The 20,092-nt window shown below is 61.4% G+C and overlaps 4 protein-coding genes across 5 annotated transcripts; all 4 read right to left on the bottom strand.

Moving 5' to 3' along the window:
- Window positions 1-3,903, bottom strand: CHLRE_05g239700v5 (uncharacterized protein). Its single transcript, XM_043062347.1, has 7 exons — window positions 3,727-3,903; window positions 3,040-3,473; window positions 2,693-2,853; window positions 2,190-2,538; window positions 1,808-2,037; window positions 1,532-1,631; window positions 1-1,249 (listed from the first exon to the last, which is right to left on the bottom strand). The coding sequence occupies exons 2-7, from the start codon at window positions 3,431-3,433 to the stop codon at window positions 792-794; spliced, it is 1,692 nt and encodes a 563-aa protein (XP_042924910.1). The 5' UTR covers window positions 3,434-3,473; window positions 3,727-3,903; the 3' UTR covers window positions 1-791.
- A 138-nt stretch (window positions 3,904-4,041) lies between these two features.
- On the bottom strand, window positions 4,042-9,403 carry CHLRE_05g239650v5 (uncharacterized protein). Its single transcript, XM_001697715.3, has 9 exons — window positions 9,266-9,403; window positions 8,387-8,916; window positions 7,976-8,100; window positions 7,569-7,709; window positions 7,213-7,288; window positions 6,824-7,050; window positions 6,379-6,478; window positions 5,805-5,933; window positions 4,042-5,586 (listed from the first exon to the last, which is right to left on the bottom strand). The coding sequence occupies exons 2-9, from the start codon at window positions 8,826-8,828 to the stop codon at window positions 5,324-5,326; spliced, it is 1,503 nt and encodes a 500-aa protein (XP_001697767.2). The 5' UTR covers window positions 8,829-8,916; window positions 9,266-9,403; the 3' UTR covers window positions 4,042-5,323.
- Window positions 9,404-9,543: 140 nt separating this feature from the next.
- CHLRE_05g239600v5 (uncharacterized protein) lies at window positions 9,544-14,533 on the bottom strand. Of its 2 annotated transcripts, XM_043062344.1 has the most exons (11): window positions 14,327-14,533; window positions 13,793-14,181; window positions 13,557-13,591; window positions 13,153-13,322; window positions 12,711-12,998; window positions 12,268-12,364; window positions 12,020-12,072; window positions 11,625-11,738; window positions 11,297-11,359; window positions 10,829-10,928; window positions 9,544-10,551 (listed from the first exon to the last, which is right to left on the bottom strand). In XM_043062344.1, the coding sequence occupies exons 2-11, from the start codon at window positions 14,158-14,160 to the stop codon at window positions 10,013-10,015; spliced, it is 1,827 nt and encodes a 608-aa protein (XP_042924908.1). In that variant the 5' UTR covers window positions 14,161-14,181; window positions 14,327-14,533; the 3' UTR covers window positions 9,544-10,012. The 2 variants fall into 2 exon arrangements, with proteins under 2 accessions (XP_042924908.1, XP_042924909.1); XM_043062345.1 differs by having other exon boundaries at window positions 13,793-14,533.
- Window positions 14,534-14,621: 88 nt separating this feature from the next.
- CHLRE_05g239550v5 (uncharacterized protein) lies at window positions 14,622-20,077 on the bottom strand. Its single transcript, XM_043062343.1, has 11 exons — window positions 19,806-20,077; window positions 19,222-19,688; window positions 18,883-18,926; window positions 18,449-18,618; window positions 18,049-18,255; window positions 17,773-17,848; window positions 17,616-17,668; window positions 17,244-17,420; window positions 16,980-17,079; window positions 16,682-16,782; window positions 14,622-16,468 (listed from the first exon to the last, which is right to left on the bottom strand). The coding sequence occupies exons 2-11, from the start codon at window positions 19,536-19,538 to the stop codon at window positions 15,797-15,799; spliced, it is 1,917 nt and encodes a 638-aa protein (XP_042924907.1). The 5' UTR covers window positions 19,539-19,688; window positions 19,806-20,077; the 3' UTR covers window positions 14,622-15,796.
- Between the last annotated feature and the right edge of the window lie 15 nt (window positions 20,078-20,092).

Genomic DNA, 20,092 nt, shown 5'->3' with positions numbered 1-20,092 from the left:
TTTGTTACCCATGCACGACGAAACGGCAGTCAGTCAGCCAGCCAGCCCACACACAACCTCTACCCCCCCCCCGCAATCTGGTGAAGTAATACCGTATGCTACCGCACAGCCCAATCGCTCGTGATTAACACCCCATCTACCGAAGATGCCTTAATCCATCCAACAAGATGTGAAAATGAGGTTCTGGATGCATTCCCGTGTTGTGCCCCGTGCAGTAACGTAACCATCTCACTTCAAACACGAGGCCAGCAATAATTCCTAGCTCCACTTGAGCTCAGTACCATTCTTTCCCTGCATCTTCCGGCGCGTCTATGGCTTCGCAGCCACAGGGGCATGCAGCAGCCAGAGCCCAACGCAACCTGCACGCACTTCTTCAGCGCGTCATTGCCGCCACCTCACCCATGCCGTCGTATCAAGCACAAGCGAGATTGAGTTCTGCTCAAATCTTTTGAATCATTATAAGGCACTCCGCGCACGCGTACGGGGCTGCACACATGCACCTGTGGGCCCAAACCTGCTTGACAAGCTACAGCATAATTAGAAATGCCACTGGCCTGCGCTCTTGGACTCACTAGATGTACGAGCGATGGCCCTAGAAACGTCATCAGTGATGGCAGGCAATGCTCTAATACGGTATGATAGGAACCGCCATGAAGCCGATGCGGTCGTCGCAGGCTCCCCCCATTGTCGTCCTGACGCATACACGTCACACGCACGCACGCACGCCTTATCACCACTTATCACCACCACCAAATCTGGACCCTTTGAAAGGATCATTATCAGGTTCCTCATCAATCAAACACCAGCTGTCCAGCGTTGCTGTGGTACACGTTGTACCCACCAACCGTGGCCGCCTTGCAACCGCCCATCACACCAGCCCCCGGCATCACCATCAGCTCCTCCCCAGAGGACGACTCCCCAAGCACGCCAAGTGTCAGCCGCCGCGCCGCCGCGCCATTGCCGTTGCCGTTGCCCGCGCCGCTGCAGCTGCTGCGCGCCGCGCCCACGACCACAAACGCGTCCCCTGCTGCCCCCTGCGCCCCGGCGCCGCCTCCGCTCCCGGCAGCCGCGGAGAGCGCCGCCGCCTTCTCCTCCGCCACCAGCCGCTGCTGTGTGGCCTCGGCAAGCAGCGTGTCGCGGCGCACGATCTGGTACTCCAGCTCCGAGATGCGCTGCGACTTGGCGGCGCCGGCCTCGTGAGCGTCCTTGAGCTGGTCCTTCAACATGCTCACCACCGTGTGCAGCGTGGCTGTGTGTGTGAATGGTAGGAAGTGCAATGGAAGGCACGATCAGGAGACGCAAAGGGCACAAAATAAGACAGGTTGCGATACCAGTATGTTCTTATCGCATTTCTCGAAGAATGCTCTTTCAATTTTGTTCCCGGGGACATGACTGGAGCCCTCGCTCAGGGCAGCGCGAGTCCCCCAACCTCCCGTGCCTACGCACGTCTTATCCCGCCATGCCACTCGCCAGCACACTGCTATTCCTCTTATATCCCAAGCGCCAGCCGACAGCTAGCTAACACACTCACTCTTGTCCATGCCGATCAGGTCCTTCAGCGCGGCCATCTCCGTGCGGCTGCCCTCCAGCCCGCCACTCAGGTCCTGCACCTGACGCCGCAGCTGCGACTCCTGCAAGCGGCACGGCAGACACAACAGTACGTGTCAGGGGCGCGCGGGGTGACAAAGCATTGTGCTCGACAACCAACATGGCAATGGAGGGGGCCGCAGCCAAAGGCGTTAGCAGACTTCTTAATCCTCGCGCACAACGGTAACAAAAGCCACGTCCAACGTGAACAACGACTCACGGTAGCGCTCATGTTATGAATGCGACCCTCTGCCGCCGCCAGCTGCCGCCGCAGGCTCGCCATCTCCTCCTCCGCCTCTCCCAGCTGCTTCTGCAGGCTGCTGGTGGCGGCGGAGGCCTGCGTGTTGCGGTACTTGAGCTCGCCCTCCATCCGGCTCATCGCCACCTCGTGCTCGAGCTTCATGCCCTCAATGACGGCTGTAAGCTCCCGCACGCGCGCGTCCGTGTCCACTGCAGGCAAGCACGGGACACACAACCAACTTCAGCACCTCTGATGTGGCCGTACCTATCCTGTTGCCAGCCTCTGCTATCCCGCGACACTTTTCACATGCTTTAAAGGTAGCTTTTTTCGTGCGCTTGCTTGGCCAGCTAGCCTGCCTCACCGGTCGCAAATGAGCCTGTTGCGCTCCCGCCAGCAGCCTGTGCACTGGCTGCTGTCGGCGACGATGACGTCAGCTGCTTGTCGAGCAGAGCGCTGTCATCGAGCGCCTTGATGATCTGCGAGCGCAGCGCAGCCGCAACAGGGCTGCCGCCAACGGCGCCACGAGCGCTCATGATACTGCCGCCGACAGCAGCAGGCCACATGCTGCTGCCCGTAGCCTCCTCTTCGGCCTCCGGCGGGGATCCCGGCCGATTGGCTGGGACCGCCGCGGCCTGCTGCCACTGCTGCTGCTGCTCAAGCACCTTGGACAGAAGCGCCTCAAGCCGCCGCTTGTTCAGGAGCAGTGCATGCTGTGGTTGAAGGCACGACAGAGCAGGCGCGCGGAGGCAATCAGTAAGCTTCAGCGACCCATGTGACAGGTGGTACAGGCACAGACATCCGGGCGCGCACGCGCATAACCAGTCTTGAATGGGGATTGGGGAGACGTCGCAGTGAGTGTCTTACCTTCTCCTGCGAAAGCGAGGTCGCCGCCCTATCACGTCCGCTGCCGGCGTCCCGGCATGCGGTGGCCGGCGAGGGGGCCAGGAGGTTGCTGCCAGAGGAAGGCCCTGAGGAGGCGGCAGCATCCATACCAACGCTGCCCAGACGCGTGGCCCCGATCATGGCTGTGGTGGCGGGAGGGTGTGGAGGTGGTGCGCTTAGAGAAAAGGGCGGGCAACACATACACGACAGCGAGGCGTGTCAGGCTGTCGGATAAGGCAGTAATGGGGCCAGTAGGCATCAGACAGGCGGGCGCTGTGGGCAATGCCAAAAATCTGACAGTACCGTGCCTAGCTACTGGTGGGACTTACTGGAGGAGCGACGCATGCCGGGGTGAGGGCTGGGCCGCCCCGGCGCCTTGAGGCTGTCGCCAGTCTCCGAAGCCCGACCCGAGCCAAAGGAGCTCGAGTTCCTGCTTCCAGTCTTGTCCGCATTGCCGCCACCGGACTCCGAGAAGCGGCCAGACGAGTTAAGGGCACGTAGGCGTGGCAGGTCCGTGCTGGCCCCTCCCGCGCGGCTGAGGAAGCTGGGGGAGGCCTGCAGCAGGCTGCCTGCTGGCGGGGTTGATGCGTTGGCTGAGCCGGGGCCCTCCAGCAGCTGTTGTTGTTGCTGGATGCTGCTGGCGAACAGCGAGCTCCGTGCGCTGGTGCCCGTCAACGATGACCGCAGCGGCGGCGGGCGCGGCATTGTTATGTCAGTTGCCATGGTGCTGCCGAGGACGTTGCAAGGTGGTCAGCAAGATGGCCTGCGTGTGGAAGGGAGAACACGCTGTCAGCGATGCTCCTGTGTCTCCGCTCGGAGAATGCTATATGTATCTGAGGGTCTTCACGGCGCCCTTCGCAATGACAAAACTGCTGACTGCCCTTGCCAATTCTGACATCGGAGAAGCTCAAGCGGCAAACAAGTGTCCAAGCTTTTCAACCATTGCATATATCAGTGTTCAATACCATGTATGTGCCTCTATCACGTTAGCAGCATCAGCAGCGCAACGGGCTCACCTGCTGCACAAGTCCCTGAAAGTTCAGTCGGCCCGCTGCTCAAAGCTCTTGGGTAGTACCGTTGCTGATGACGAGTCGAGTAGCAAGGAGATGAAAGACTCCAGTGGAACTGGTATGGTGAGCGCTGCACAACTGCTTCCTGCAATTTGTATGCTAATTCGGGCTTACAAGTAACACTCCAAGCTATAACTGTGTATTCTTATGTTGTTTTATGTCAGCTTGGGTCGCGGGGCCAAAATGGCCCTTCGCGCGAGCAATCGCTGAACCCGTACAGTTTGCCGTTGCGCGGACTTGTTCATGCCACCATCAGCTGGCTTTACCAAGTGAGGAATAGGTACAGCATCTTAGCTTCTTGATTCGTTGGCTTGCTGAAGTGCATAGGTGGAAGTCGACCTGACCAACGGCGCTGACCTGGGTCGTGTCAACCCCGGGTCAACCCCTCCCCAATGCTCCGGCCTGTGACAACCCAATCGGCCCAACACCATCATTCTTAAGCATCTTCGGTAACATCCTCTTGCGACCGTCACAGCACCGTCGTTACATCTAAGCTAACCCATCTGGAACTGACAGAGAGCAACGCCATACTCTGAGAGTCTGAGCGCGTCCCGTGACACGACTGCTGATGCCTGCGTGGTCCAGCGTGGTCTCTCTCACAGCGCCTTCCAATTAGTGAGCCATCCAGTCACTAACGGCGAAACCTACAGGGCCTACATTGGGGGCAATTCCTTGCCGCTCCCCGAAGATGCAAGCCCTGCAGGATGCAGCCGGCACACGTTCAATATTTTTAACATGGTGTAGGGAGTCTAGGGACGGTGTGCAGTGTGGCCTGCCCTAGAAGCGGGCCCCCCTGGCGATTCTCAGCCGTCATGCCTTGAATCTCATCCTGCCATGCATACATGAACGATATGTTATATACGAGCTTGGCGGCAAGGTCTTGCGGGCAGCATGCCGCGCTTCTTTGTTGCCACCAAACCATCTGCCCACAAGTTCCATGGTACCGGACCTCCCGTGCGCAGGACCAGTATCTCATACATGCATCGGCATTGCTTGCACTACATCCATCCTGCCACAACCTCGAATGCGCACACATGTCATCATTGTACCACTCGTACTCAGACATAGAATGCCTAACTGCCCCCCCCCCCCCCGTACTTGGCTCCCCACGTCGACTCCCCAACCACCACGCTCTGAGCGCCCCTGCTTTCAAGTCCATGCCCTTTCCGTTGCTCTGCTCAGTACATGCTCATCATGCCAAGTCCTATCCATGCGTTACTTACTGCATTGCCCTCCGCCAGTGCCGTGGAGTCATGCTGATCATTTCTGGTACACAACTTGATACGAAACACCCCACTCCCCCGGCGCCCTAAACACCCGACGCCATATCAACGTCAATGGCCTGTACGGTAGTTTGCTTAAAGCAGACTCATTCACTTGCGTGTCAAGCATGCAGGTTTGATGCGAAGCCCCCACCGAACCGCTGCTTTTGCCCAAACCTGACAACATCCCCGGCCAGGCGTATTGCAGCCCCGTCTTTTGGCCCCTTCAATGCCCACTGGCCTTCTCGTCCAAGACCCAATGTGCCCCAATGACCCACAGCTTACGCGCTGAGCACGCCCTTTGGCGCCTCCACGCTCGACGCCACTAGCGTCACACCCCCAGCCGTCTCCACCGTCCGGCCGCCTGCTCCTGTGGCGCTGGCGAGGCGGTTGGTCCGCGTGCCCGCCACCGCTCGCGCCAACTTGCTCCATGCCGACTTGCCATCCATCGGAGGCGATTGCACGCGCGGCTCCTCATACACACCGCCGCTGATGCCTCCGGCTCCGCCCGCTAGCCCCGCCGCGTGGAGCTTCTGCTGAGCCTCTGTGCGAAGGTGCGATAGTGTGGTGGTGGACGGGTGGTCAGGGGATGTATTGAATGTGCTCGTCACAAGAACAGTCCGAGCAAGCGACAGAAGTCCTTCAGCTCAGGTCGCACAACCAAACTCGCATAACACGCCAAACATTGTTAGCAATTGCTCCACGCGAAGCCAAACTACTACTAACTCGTGAGACCCAAGATAACAAGGGCCTGACACGCACCGGCCAGCAGTGTGTCTCTGTGTACCAGCGCGTACTCCAGCTCCTTCACGCGCTCATGACCCGCCTCCGCCTCGGCCTTGGCCTCCTTGAGCTGCGCGCGCAGCATCTCCAACACCGTGTTCATGGTGACTGCGGACAGCGAGCACAAGTGGCAGGGGCGGTTGCCTTTGGGGAATGTGGGAAGCAGCCCAGCGGAAAGCACTGAGCTCTGGGGCACGCGTCACATTGTGCTGGTCACCACTGCATCCCAGCCGCAGCATCCAGCAGCCAGAAGCCAGCAGAGAACAAGCGGCAGGGGCGGTTCTATTGGGGCATGTGAGTGCAGCCACACATATGCGGGGGCACGCATGCCCAAGACGCTTGCGGCAGCCTACCAAAAGGCACGACGCGCCAGGGCGCGTCACAGTCGCAACTGAGCATCAATACTCAGCACCCAGCACCCATCCAATCGTTTCCACCATCCCGTGCCAGTCCTCCATTTCCCCGTTCTACCTGGCGCTCTGCACCTCCGTAGCACGCAACCCCTGCCACCCCATCCCTATCCCAGCCCCCCTCCCCTCGCGCCCTGCCTCACTCTTGTCCATGCCCATGAGCTCCTTCATGTCCTTGACCTGCTCCGTCTTGTCACACAGGCTGGTGCTCACGTCCCGCAGCTGCCGCTGCAGCTCCTGGACCTGCGGGCCGTTGATGAGTGTCGAGAATGATGCGAGGAATGAATCCATCCTACGTCGGGTGAGTATTTCTCCTTGCTAAAGTTCAATACGTACCGTAAATGCATTTGTCAAGGGAGACAGAGCGTGTGCATACGATTGCAAGAGCATACGGTGTGAGGTTGCGCCGCCAAGCAACGGACAGAACGTGAGAGACTGCTCTCATAAGCAGGTGAGGCCACCAACGGCACCGGGCACAACCTCTTGACTGCACGCAATGACACCGCCTGTGCCGCCGCCCCACCACCTACCCGCAGTCCCGCACCCCTGCCACGCCCCACCCTTTCTACGTTCGCCCCCATCACGCACCTGCGAGGTGAGGTCCCGCGACCGCGCCATCTCGATGTCATTCGCCCGCCGCAGCTTCTTAACCTCCTCATCAGCTTCCTGCAGCTGCTTCTGCAGGCCGCTGGCGGCAGCCGAGGACTGCGTGTTGCGGTATTTTAGCTCGCCCTCGAGGCGGCTCAACGCCACCTCATGGTCAAGCTTCATGTCGGCAAGCTGCGCCGTCAGCTGCTTCACCTTTGCCTCCGCCTCTGCAAGTGCATGGTGTTTATTATGCAATGCGGCAAAGGATTCAAAGCTTTTCAAGGGCAACGCCTGCAATCTAGCTAATGTCGTTGCTCTTGTACACATCCGAGGCCATGAGCGGCGCGTGCCCCTGCTGAGAAACCGGGCGGCTTCCACAATGCACGCACCGGCTTCGAAAGGGATCATGCCGCCGCCGGGTGTCGTCGACATGTGTTTGTCCAGCTGCGCGCTCTCATCCAGAGCCTGTTGCCGTGTGTGTGTGTGTGAGCGCGTGTGTCAGCGCGGTGTGTGTCGTGGCCCACGCAGCCTCACACAGTCCCCACCGGTAGGCCGAGCGCGTGCTCGCCCCCATTTGAAAGTTCGTAGTGCCAACCCTTGGCACGGCCGCACGTGTCATCCCTATCGTGGCATGGCGCGACCTCCACCACCAAACCAAAAGAGTGCCTGCCCCGCATTCCAATGCTTCGTAACCCCAGGGGGTGCGCCCCTGCCCCAAAGGCCAAAGGTTCCGCGGGCCGCGCACCTTTTGTATCTGCGTGCGCAGCGAGCCGCCGCCGCCGCCCCTGACACCGCTGCTGCTGGGCTCGTCAGCACTGGGCGGGAGGGCCTCCGCCGCCTTCAACAGCAGAGCCTCTAGGCGCTTTTTGTTCAGCACCAGTGCGGTCTGCGGCGCGGCACGGGTACGGCCACGTGCGATACGTGGGCCCGACGACACGCACAACGCGAGTCCACAGTCCGCCTCGAGGCGCTCTGTGTGCCCCTACCCCGAACCTCCCCAGGCGCTTTGTGTTTTTGTCCTGAGCCTCGGCAGCACGTAGATCCAGACACTTGACAAAACAACAGCTCACAGCCCCGCGCCATCTACACCACACAATCTTGATTCAGCATCGCCCGGCTGCTAGTCCGTCCGTCCGCCCCACACTGGCCCACCTTGTCCTGCTGCAGCGCCCGCCGCTCCTTGATGATGGCGTCACCGCGCCCGGCCCCGATGGCCGCGCCCCCGCCCCCTGGTCCCGCCGCCGAGCTCAGGCCACTGTCCACAGACCTCACCATGGCTGCGGGGGTGGTTCGGGTGTGGATGGGTCTCAGAGCAATCAACCGGGCACGAATGAGCAAGGCAGCATGGGAACGGGAAACACCGCATCGCGCCGCTACTACAGCCACTGCCGCCGACGCCGCGGCTGCATACTGCTGCATAGGGCGGGCCTCCCGTCGATTCCCGAAGTGTTTTCTGGTGCCAGCGCAAGGCGGGGCTAGGGCTGCATGCAGCATGCGGCATTGCACTCCTGCAGGCACTCAGCAGCAGCTGTGCAAACGCTTCGTCACGCGTGGGACACTCACTCGCGGCACGTCTCAGGCTGGGCGGCGACGGCTTCATGCCGCCAATGTCCTTGCCGCCCGATTCCGACATGCGTGTCGTCAGCCGCGGCAAATCACTGCTGTTGTTATTGTTGTTGCCGCTGTTGGCGTTGCTGCTGACGGCGGTCGAGAGGGCTCGCATGGGAGGCAGGTGCTGCGGTGCCGTGATGGGAAGCACTGGAGCAGGCGCCCCGACAGTCCCCAGCATGCCAGGGGAGCTCATGCGGGGGTTGCCACCAGCGCCTGTGTTTGAAACGCGGGGCTTGCTGCCGCTGTTGTGTGTGCTGGGTGCAGCGCCGCCGCCGCTGCTAGGCGCCGCGCCAGACATGCTGGTGCGCAGTGGTGGGGGCGCCGGGGAGCCGCCCGCCAGGGAGGTACGCAGCGGCGCCAGAGTCGCCACTCCACCGCCTGGCTCCGTCGACATCCTTGTTCAACTTAATTGTTGCCCAGAGAAGTTGATGCCGGTGGCTTTGCAGGACGGGGCAGGTGCTGTGTTCGTCGCAGCCGTGCGGCTGCTTTCGGGGGGGGAGGGGGGGGGGGGGGAAACTGAAGTCGGTACCTCGGCGCGAAACCTTCAGGCGAGATGACGAGAACAGCACTATGGCGGCTCCACAACACTGTGGATGCCGACACCACGTTCGCAAGCTGGGTTGGAGCGAAAGAACCAACCACATTCTGTGGCTCTTGCCCTAACCGTGCCTTCACCCGCCTTGCCAGTTACGCACATAAGTCCAGGCACTTGGCATACTTCCCAAAGGTGCCAAAGGTTCAGAGTGCATGCCCAGCCTGACATGGCAGCAGCAACTCCAAGCAACACCAGCGTAACGTCCTAGCCCTGAACATACATGTATCCGGCCGCACCTGGGTAACAGAATTGAAGACGCCGGGCACTGCGTTGCGAAGTCGCGTTCAACAAGCTGTAAACTGATTGAATACCCCGGTTTTCCTTGTAAACAGAATGCCCTTTGCTGTGTTTCGCTTATTACGCTTGACTGTAACGATGTATAGTAATGTCCGGCGTTTGACTCACGAAGCCCTGCGAATGTTGCGCGCGTGTGATGCCAAGCCGGGCGGAAGGTCGCACGCCGCTATACGCAAGGCCACGGACCTCGTGCAAATCATATGCGCGCCACAAAAACATCTTAGCGCCGTTACAGACGTCTCGGCTTCTGGGGACGACGCGGGCAAGTACCTGCCGCCAACCGCCGGCGGAAATGGCACGCCGTCGTGCAATTCATGAGGCCAAGGTCCTTGTTTGTCCAGGGTTTCCGCGCAGTGGTAGTCTCTATCCAGTGTCGCTTTATGAAAGCGCATGAACGGGCCGCTGCCCCCATGTTATGCATGGGTTGCAACTCAACCCGATCCACGAACGCCTTGCAGCTTCGCCATCCAACACAAACGTGCTTGATGCTCGTAAAATTTGCAGCCCCACCGGTAACGCCCCCAGTAGACACAATGCTGCCATCGGGACGCCTATGTAACAGCGTGTGGCAAACCTTCACCTTCACCGCCAGTCATCACATCCTGAGCAACATGTGCTGACGTACCGCTGGACAATGAAGCAGCGAAATTCGCTTGAATGAGAAAGCTGAGCGCCAGCGCGCGCCTTTATGCTTTCTTCAAAAAGCTTGTCACCAACACCAGCGGCGGAGGGCTGTTCGCGGATCGGCACGCTCCGCCTATGGCTGTGCCGGCCCCCGCACCCGCAGAACCGGCGGGAGACTCCGCCCCGGCAGGCGAGCGGCTGTCGGGGCGTGGCGGCGACACGGGGTGTTGCCAGCCAGCAGTACCGCTGCCCGCCCTCGCTCCGCTGGCGCCGCCGGGCCCAGCTCCACCATAGACCCCATCAGCCTCATCGTGCGTCAGGCCCAGCGCGGCCGCCGCCGCCAGGACGTCGCCGCCACCTCCGAAGCCGCTGATAGAAGCGCCGCCGCCAGCCACGCCGCCGCCGCCACCGCCGCCGCCGACGGCAGCAATGCCGGACAGCGTGCGCAGCTCCGTGATGGCGCGCTGCGCCTTCTCAAGCGCCTTGGACCGGACCGCGGCCTGCCGCTCCAGCTCGTGCATGCGCCGCTCACGTGACGCCAGCGCCAGGTTAGCTTCCCGCAGCTGCGAGCGGAGCACGTCTTGTGCGGCGCTGAGCGCGGCTGCGGTGGACAATCGACCAAGGCGGGGAAGGGGCGAGGTAGGTTGGTGGTTGCTTGCTCTGGGTGTAAGCACATTGTTATAATCATGGGCTCGCCGTCCAAGCCAGCACGGCAACACCAAGCGCTGCTAGGGACCTAGGGTCCCTTTCTCCTGAGCGCCCCACCCGCCCGGCGCCCAGTCCTCCCTCCTTGCTTACCCCTACCTGGCTACAGGTAACCGCGACCTCCCCACATCCCCAACCCCCGCCCCCCCCGCCCAACACACACACCTACACACCTGTGTCGGGCCTCATCAGGCTCGTCGCCTCCTCCAGGGCTGTGCTCTTGTCGCGTAGGGCCGCCGCAAGGTCCTGGTTGCTGTGGCGGAGGTCCGTGTTCTGCTTGTGGTGGGTAGGGCGGGTGCGCAGGGCGTGCAGGGTGGGAACATGGGTGGGTTGGATGGGGTTGGGGGGCATAGCGTGTTGCATTGATAAGCATGAATTTGTGCCAGACTAAAGAAGTGACGGTCCAGTGCTCAACGACCACGAATGTGCGTGGCGTTTCCCGACCTTTCCAAGGCTGGGAAGTCATTGGGAAATCATCTCGGTGCCAGGCGGCCTTGATTGCCCGGACATCCGAGTACGGTACACCGCTGTGTGGTGCAGTACGGTATGTAGCTACCATGCTACAGCATACGTACGGTACGGTACGCCCTGTGGCACTGTGGCCCTTGATGCGGTTGCGGGCGTGAGCGCGCCCCACCCACCTGCGCCGTGAGGTCGGCCACACGCCCCTCCGAAGCCGCCAGCGCCCGCCTCAGCACGTCCACCTGTTCGACATACAGGCGGTGGTTCGTATCTGCTGTGAGGATGCAAGCGCTGTGTTTTCCAACCAACGCCGTGAGGATGCTGGATGGGCTTCGTTTAGGCGATGCATGTGTGTGTGTGTGCGTGTGTGGAGGGTTGCCTGGGGCAGCGCACCATCTAGTGACACGTACGTAAACAAAGAGCAAGTGTGCGTAACTCTGGGTCGCATACACTGTCCTACGCGTAATGTTTTCATTGTGCTCTTCAGCACAGCATGTCGGGCCCCACCTGTGAGTCCAGCTCTGACAGCTGCCGCAGCAGCTGGCTGGTGGCGGCGGAGGCCTGCGTGTTGCGGTACCTAAGCTCGCCTTCAAAACGAGCGATGGCGATGTCATGCTCGGTCTGTGATGGCGTAGTTCGGAGGCAGAGTTTAGGCCTTCAGGGAGTTATGACGTGGAGTTATGAGTTGGAGCATGAAGGCCATAACAGTGAGGTGCCCGGCCTGGTCCAACTGCCCATGTGTGCGCGCAAGAACGTCAAAGGGGGGGCTGTGCGCGTTCTGGCATACACGGTGGACACTCGGGACATCAGTCGTCGCAGATGGGTGGGAGGGGACAGTTCGTCCCAGATATGTGCTGGGGAAGGCACAAGGCACATGCCGTACGGTATGCCATCATGCGCACCTGCAGCTGTGCCAGGCGCGCGCTCAACTCCTGGACACGGGCGTCGGCATTTCCTGCAGCAGAAAGCCCCCAGGCATCCGTCAGCAAGAAGAGCAACTCAATACAGAGATATCACACAGACGGCGGGTGGGAGGGCGGCGGCACAACCGGAAAACGCGACAGGCCTCACCAGATGCCCCCCTGCTCTTCTTGCACAAGCAAATAAACTGTTCAGCCTTGCACTGCGTGAACGCTCAAAACCTTATTACCATCTGTGCCTGCTGCAGCCACACCGCCGCTCAGCGCGCTACCGACAGCGCCCGAGGGAGTGATCTGTGCGTCCAAGCCTGAGCTGTCATCGAGAGCCTGCATTGACACGGACAAGTGCGTGGTCAAGTGTGCGCACAAGAGCTCGTCACGCGCGCGATGGAGTCGAGCATGCCCACGGCACTTACACGCGCCGGCACGCACGTCGCACACACCATTGCAGCCCCATGCCCGTGTCCCCTGAGCATGTCGCACCAGCCACCCACGCCACCACATACGCCACCACTCCCGCCATCAAACGCGCCATCGCTTGCGGCATCACTCGCGGTACCACTCGCGCCACCACAAATGGCCACACGCCCACCACGCGCCGCCAATCGCGCCACCACAAGCCCACCACAAACCCGACCCACAACCCCAAACCACAGGCCCAAACCATGCTGACCTTCAGGATCTGCGACCGTAGGTTTCCGCCGGTCAGGCCGACGCTGGCAGAGCCAGGGCCCGTGGCTAAGCCCAACATGAAGGCTCCATTTCCGCTGCTGCGTAGCGATGAGGCTCGCTGCACTGGGGCAGGGAGCGAGTGCGACACGCCCCCGCCTTCTGCCTGCTCCAACAGCGGCTGCTGCTGCTGCTGCTGCTGCTGCGGATGCTGCGGATGCTGCGGATGCTGCTGGTCCAGCACCCCGCGAAGCAGGGCCTCCAGCCGCCGCTTGTTCACCAGCAGCATCACCTGTTGATTGTGCGGCCCGCCGGGGAGAAACATAATGGAATGGGGCGGCATGATGAGGTGGCGCGACGTAGTTGTACGTTTGCGCGGCAGCCCGCAACAGGTTTGCATCCGTCCTAAACCTCCACAATGGCAGCACCAATACGGCTGGTTGTACCTTTTCGTGCTGCAGCGTGTCACGATCCCGCTTGACAAGGAACGCGCCGCCCTCCGGGGTGCCGCCGACCCCTGGCATTCCCCCCACGCCGCCGTGGTTGGACGTGGCAGTACGGCCGGTGGTGGCGGCGGCGGCAGGTGCTCCTAGCTCCCGGTGACTCATACCAACGGCTGCAGCAATGGGGGAAAACATGGGTGCAGGCATTGTGCGAGGCACGGCGCACGTGCTGGTGTTGAGCGTTGCGGTTGCCAGTCTTGCCACCCGCATTTGCGACAGCGCGGCGCGAGTAGCTAGCTCGTGCACCTAGGCGCGCATGTGGGACGACCGCCTCCACTTGCACACACACGTAAAAGCCTACCCGCTGTCAAGCAAGCAAGCAAGTCAGCAATAGAGGCCCCACTCACTGGATGAGCGTCGTAGGTATGCACCAGCCGTGGCCCTGCATGCAGCAGCAGGCACACTGGCAGTGAAGAGGCTAGGGCACGCAGGCGTTTAAGGGCACTTCAGAGCGCACCACTGGTTGCGCTTCTTTGACTGAGCAGCGGAGCGAACGTTGTTGATCCCTTGGAAATGGAAAGACATCTTTCATTGGCACCCCTAGCCCGAATCCCTCCCATCCACCAGCCCTCAGGTCTCGCACCTGCTGCCTGGGGCGGCTTCGGAACCAGACTCCGATTTCCTCGCGCCGTTAGATGACACGCGCGGCAGCAAGCGAGGTAGGTCGCCTACTGTTCCCCCACCGCTGCCGCCGCCGCCATCAGCTAGTGGAGGCTGGCCGCCTGCCGGCGACTGCGTGCCGACACCGCCGGAACCCGCAGCAGCAGCAGCAGTGCTGGATGTGCCCATGCCGCGTGCGGGCGATTTGCCGCGGGGCGGGCCCATGATACCCCCGGTACCCGCCCCGCTGAGGCGACGGCTGCTGTTGCCACTGGCAGGGCCGACCGGAGGGTGTGGAGATGTGCTGGGGAGCCGGCCCGGGGATGACCGGGCGGCGTCGTGAGGCGCCATGGTGGCCGTTCAGGGTACCGCCTGCGCCGGTAATACCACCTAACACATTTTGGAATCTTGGCTAAGCGGCACGGGCAGCTATGTGACGCAGACCGTTATGTGCTGCTGCCCGCCAGTTCAGCAGAGGGCGCGCAAGGCCCTAGAATTCAACCCTTCACCAGCGTACCTCCAAACCGCAGAACCTCAGTGGCGCGATTGTGCCGTTCTAAAACCACTTCAGAAGCACTGCTCCTGGGACTACTCAGCATCAGAAACCAAGAAAGTGGGCTACGCGATGACGGGCACGACTCTGGCTTCAACAAGTTTGTTGAACTCTAGAAGCTGACTTGACAATGTCAAGGCAATGTGAAGTTTTCGTTGCAACAGTTACTACACGAATTGGCTACGCAAACCGCGATGACGACAGCCGGACGAGCAACGCTATTTCTCGATCAGGTGACAGGCACGGGTGACAGGTCAGGATTCGTCGTTTCTTAGTATGCCAGACCAAACAGCACAAATTGCGTTGCAAGACAAGCATTCATGGCCGTCGGAGGCATGGCCGAACGTTAGGCAGTCGGCCGCGAAGTCGGCAGGTCGGCCAGGGGTCGGCGGCGCCGAATTTTCCTCCTGAGACTTTGGCCGCCATCGAGTCTCCCCCCCCCTCCGCCCGCTGACCCGCGCCCCCTTGGCGGTGCCGTTCACGTACCGCCATACTCTTAATGCGGCAACAATTCACATGGTCCCTGGCCGTCTTATGTTGCGCCTCACTCGACACGCAGGTCCATTCACCCCAAGCTCCGTACACCTGCCTTTTTCTTGAACGCTACGCAACGCTTACCTGCCTTGCCGTTGACAAAGGTAGATGCACGTAGCAGCAAGGACACCTTCATGACGCATCCCCCCTGCTTTCCAGCGCCCTTTCGGCGCTCTCAGCCCCCACGGGACACCCCCGAGCACTCCCCCCCAACACACTCCCCCTCCCACCAACACACAACACTCAAACCACATAACGGGGTTCACAACCAGAGGCATCTCTGCGCCGCCCATTCCCTTGCCTATGTAACACACGTGCGCAAGCACTGAGTCACATGCCACGCTCACGGCGGCCATCACGTAATCAACGGCACCGCGCGGGACACAACGAGACGTCTAGTCAGCCCTGCCGTCGTTAAACTCCCACCCGTTGGCGCCTGGTAGTGCTGTCCCATCACAGAATTGAGGAGTCGGTATGTGGCAATGCGAAGGGACAGGATCATGCCAAAGCTAGCCCAAAACAACCTACGGCAGTAGGTGCGTTTTAATTCACGCATAGTTTCAGCGGCGTATGTATGTGGGTGCCTTGCCTGCTGCGTGCGCTTGCACCAAGCTGGGCCTATGTATGCCCTCCTGAGAGCAAATGATGCGAAGCACATCCATCATAGAATGAAGCGTTGCTGTAAAATGAAGAGCAGAGATCATAATGCACATATGCATTGAATACAAACGAAGTAGGTGCTCAGTAATAGGACACGCCCACGTACCAGCGGAGCTGCTGTCACCCTGCATACGGTATGCATATGCTCTACAGAGACTGCTGGCAGCTACAACAGCTTGGCATTGTATCCGCACACATTGCACACCCACAGTGTGCCAGCACACCCGTGCCTCTCCCGCTTCATTCACACTCTTCCGCATCTCCGGGCTCACTGCCCGAGAAATCCTCACTGTACGCACTCGATAACCCCAGGCTCTTGGCCGCCTCCATCGCCTGTGGCGTCAGCGCGCCGGCGCCGGCCCCCGGGCCGCCGCGCCCTAGCGTTGCCCCACCCGCGGCACCCGTCCCGCCGCCGCCACCCACTTTGCTGAAGCCATTGACCATGATCAAGCTGGGCACAACGGGCGCTGCGGCCTGGCCGTTGGCTGCGATGCCATTATAAATATTGGGACCGTTACAACCGTTGAGTCCGCCGGCAGCAGGCAAGTGGGAGCGCGCGCCCACCGCCGCGAGCATGGGTGACACGGAGCCCCACACTTCCTTGGGCTCGGGCGGCGGCAGCGGCGCGAGCCGCGTGCCATTGCCACCGCTGCCGCCGCCGCCACCGCCTCCACCGCCACCAAGGCCGGCAGTGCTGTGGAAGGCTGAGGACATGGCACCGATCGGCAGCGAGACGGAGGAGGAGAGCCCCGCGCTGAGCCCGCCCGGGATGCTGCTGCTCCTGCTGCTGCCGATGGCCATCAGGCCTGGAGGAGCGCCACCACTGCCACTGTGGTGGGTGATGGCCTGGATTCCGCGCGCCGCCTCAAGCTGCTGTTGCGCCTCGGTTAAGAGCGTCTCTCGATGCACCAGCTGCATTTGCGGGGTAACGGACAGTACGGTAAAAAAGCGCGAGAGGTTCACGAGAGGATAGCAAGCATGCATGCTGGTTGCTAATCGGGCTTTGCTTTCGAACAAGTCCCATCGGCAGCTATGTGTGCCGCTACTGCCTTGTGAACGTCAGAGCATATTCCATGGAACCCTGGCCATTTTGCGGCCCTAAATGCCGGGCGAACCCGTTCGCACCTGTCGCTCCAGCTCGGAGATGCGCGCGGCCTTTGCGGCGCGGTCCGCGGCTGCCTCCCGCAGCTGCGCCTTGAGCATATCGTTCACCGTCTGGAGCGTGGCTGCGGGCGGCATGCGGCAGCGCGGTGCGAGGTGGAGATTGGGAACAGGACAGTAGGAACGGGAGAGTAGGAATAGCAGGCGGGGACAGGAGAGGGGTCCCAAACCTGGCTTAACACCAGGAAGGAACGGAGCGGAGACGGGTGGGTGAAGGGTGACTACGGTACTGCCCCGTGTCTCAAACCCGTGTGGTGCTCACCCTTGTCTGTGCCCATGGCGGTCTTGGCGTCCGCCAGTGCTTGATTCCTGTCGCCAAGAGTCGTGTTCAGCTCATACACCTGTCTCCGGAGTTCCGTGTTCTGCATGTTGCGGATGTTGCACACGCCGATCGTTACCTTACTATGTTTGGCAGAGTCACAAATACTTAGTTAGTGATAAACATGGAAACTCAACACCCGCGAAAGCCACACGCAGCGTGTCAAGCAGGAATACCAAAGGCCCTGAAGTGATTCGTGTGACTTACGTTGTCGGCGTATTCACGCACGCGGCTCTCTGCCAAGGACAGCTGCCGCCGCAGGCTCGCCACATCCTCCTCCGCCTCTCCCAGCTGTCTCTGTAGGCTGCTGGTGGCGGCCGAAGCCTGCGTAATGCGGTACTTGAGCTCGCCCTCCATCCGGCTCAGCGCCACCTCATGCTCCGTCTACAGCCGCAACAACATAATAGGGGACGGATAAAGTCATAATCCGAGTACGCCTTGCTTGCGCGAATTCAAACCATTCCCTTCCCGTAAACACACACGAACGAGCACACACGAACGGGCCCAGGTGTGCAATATAACATAGCGCCCACGGGGCTTAAAAAACCACATCCTCCAGAACCCAAGGCGATCGATTACCTGTAGCTCTGCAATACGAGCCGTCAGCTCTCGCACGCGCGCGTCCGCGTCCGCTGTTCAGGCAGTGGGTCGAGCAAGTCAGGGCCCGCGTAACGGCAAGTTGTTGTTGTACCCTGTATGTCCTCTGTAAGCACCGCCCGCTGCAACCTCTGCTCACCGCTTGCCAAGATGGCCGCCCCAGCGCTTCCTTTCACCACAATCTGTTTGTCCAGGTTTGAGCTCTCCTCCAGCACCTGTGCCGCAGCCGCAGCCGAACGCACAAGCGCACGATCGTTGCCTTCTTCTCGCCAGCCCCAGCTCAATCGGCCGGTCCGTTGGGTAACGAGGATCATGAAACATGCCACAGACAATACAGGTTTCCGACGCCATGGTCCCAACAGTTCCTGCCTACAGCAGCGCACCCACTTCACGCACAAACCCCAGCGCACCGCACCTTTGCCATCACGTTTCTAACGCTGCCAGCAGCTCGAGTCAGCGGCGGTCGAGACCCGCCCACCGCGGGCATGAGCGAACCACTGCCCCCGCCCCCGCCACCGGCGGCCCCTCCGTCGCCGGCCCACGCCGCACCGTCTTCCGCCTGTTGCTCGAGCAGGCTCCGAATGGCTGCCTCCATTCGCCGCTTGTTGGCCAGCAGGAGCGCCTGCAGGTCACGGCCACGTGCACGCGAGAGCACACCTGAGAGCACACAAAGCCGAGCTCTGGGCTGTGTTGTTGGGGGTTATTCGCCTAGGCCCGACGATCCGGCCCCGGGGGCGCTTGAGGCTTATGCGGCGTGAGCCCAAAACGGTGCTACAGCAAACGACCAACGCGCACCTCGCCCCTAGACTACGCACCTTCTCCTGCAGGAGCGCGTTGCGCTCGCGCTTCACCATGACCGCGCTCTCATTGCCGCTGGGCCCGGGGCCGCCGGGGCCGCCGCCGCTGGAGGAGGGAGACCCCTCCTTTGCCGCCAGGGTCACTCCCAAACTGGCTGACCCGCCTGGCTCCCGTGCGCCAGACATGGCTGGGTGGGAGGCAGAGGAGCCGACGCGTGGGTTCCGTTTAGGGGCATTGCGAGGCGCTTTCATGCGCTCGATGTGGGTGCGTTGAACATGGGGCGAGCACTAGAGAAGGTTCCACCAGCCCAGGAGCACGTGAGACACGTGCCTAGAGCACGGATGCCGCGAATGTACGCCGCACTGCCCCCTGGGTCCCGGGGATTGATTGATGTGCCTGAACAGTGACTGGCCCCAGCCCTGTGCATGTCCGTGCCGCCTACCGCACTCACTTGTTGAGCGGCGCAAGCTGCCGCCAGGCGTTGACGGCGAGTTCCTAACGTAAAGAGAAGCCATAGCAGATGCAGCCAGAGAGCGGAGATTCAAAACTCACGGCATGGGGTTCCGAGACCCTGGCCCGGGCGCGTCAACCGTACCGGTAGTGTGCTCCCACCCGGCAATCGCCAAAACCACGTCACACGGCTCAGCGGCTGTCACGCCTTTCCCGCACCCCACACTGCCGTGCACTCGCCTCCGAGCGATCACAGGCCGACCTTTAGGTCAGAACGACCCGGCGTGTCACAGACAAGGCAGCGCCACATGCCCGCCGCGGCCCACACCAGCACACACACCTGGAGGTGCGATCCGCGCCCGACTCGGATGCTCGAGTCAGTCGGGGCAGGTCACCCCCAGCCCCGCTGAGCCCGCCGCTGGGCGGCGACGGCCCCAGTCCATTGCCCGGCGAGTTGCTTCCTGAGGCACCGGTGCCGCTGAGGCGCGCGAAGCTGCTGGAAGGTGAGGGTCCGGCGGGGCGCTGCAGGGACTTGGGGGAGGACATGGGCGAAAACACGCCGGGCCCCAAAGACGTCCGGCTGGAGGAGGTGCGCAGCGGCGGCCGGCTGGGCGGCTGCGGCAGCGAGACCAGCGGGCTATCAGTGGCCGCAGACATGCTTCTGGGGCCCTGTGGCCTAAGAGATGGTGGTCGCCTGAACCGGTCGGCGGGGATACGGCTGGGGACGCCCCGGCGCGGGGATGCGGCAGTGCGGCACCGAGTGCTGCTGACAGCGCTTCAGTGCCAGGGCGCTCCCTCAGCTCCGACCTGAGCGCACCATGTGGATGAATGTGAATAGCCCTAAAGCCAGGCCCGTGTTGCAGGCACGTCTATCATCGTGCGTGTTGAAGCCAACGCCCTCCTGGCAACGCGCTAGCTCCTTACCGAAGGACCTATAGCTGCTTGATGTTCTGTTGGGACAGCCGACAGATCAGCCGGCCCAGATTTGCTGCCGCACCAAAAAACATGCTATTGTTCCTTCGCAGTTTTAGCACACCAGCTACTCTGTCAAATTTGATGCTAATTGTCTTCAATTACACCGATGTGTTGACAAAGCAAACCAAGAGGCTCGTAGGTGATGTTGCACTACCTGGGCGTTTTCGTGCGTTCGTGGAAGTGTGTGCAGGTGCGTAGAAGTGCGTGAAAGCGCGCTTCGGTTTGTGTTCATTGCG

The sequence above is a fragment of the Chlamydomonas reinhardtii genome, chromosome 5, assembly GCF_000002595.2.
Source record: "Chlamydomonas reinhardtii strain CC-503 cw92 mt+ chromosome 5, whole genome shotgun sequence".
Classification (NCBI taxonomy): Eukaryota; Viridiplantae; Chlorophyta; class Chlorophyceae; order Chlamydomonadales; family Chlamydomonadaceae; genus Chlamydomonas; species Chlamydomonas reinhardtii.
Note: the sequence above shows the minus strand (reverse complement) of the source record. Positions and strands in the feature narration are given on the sequence as shown.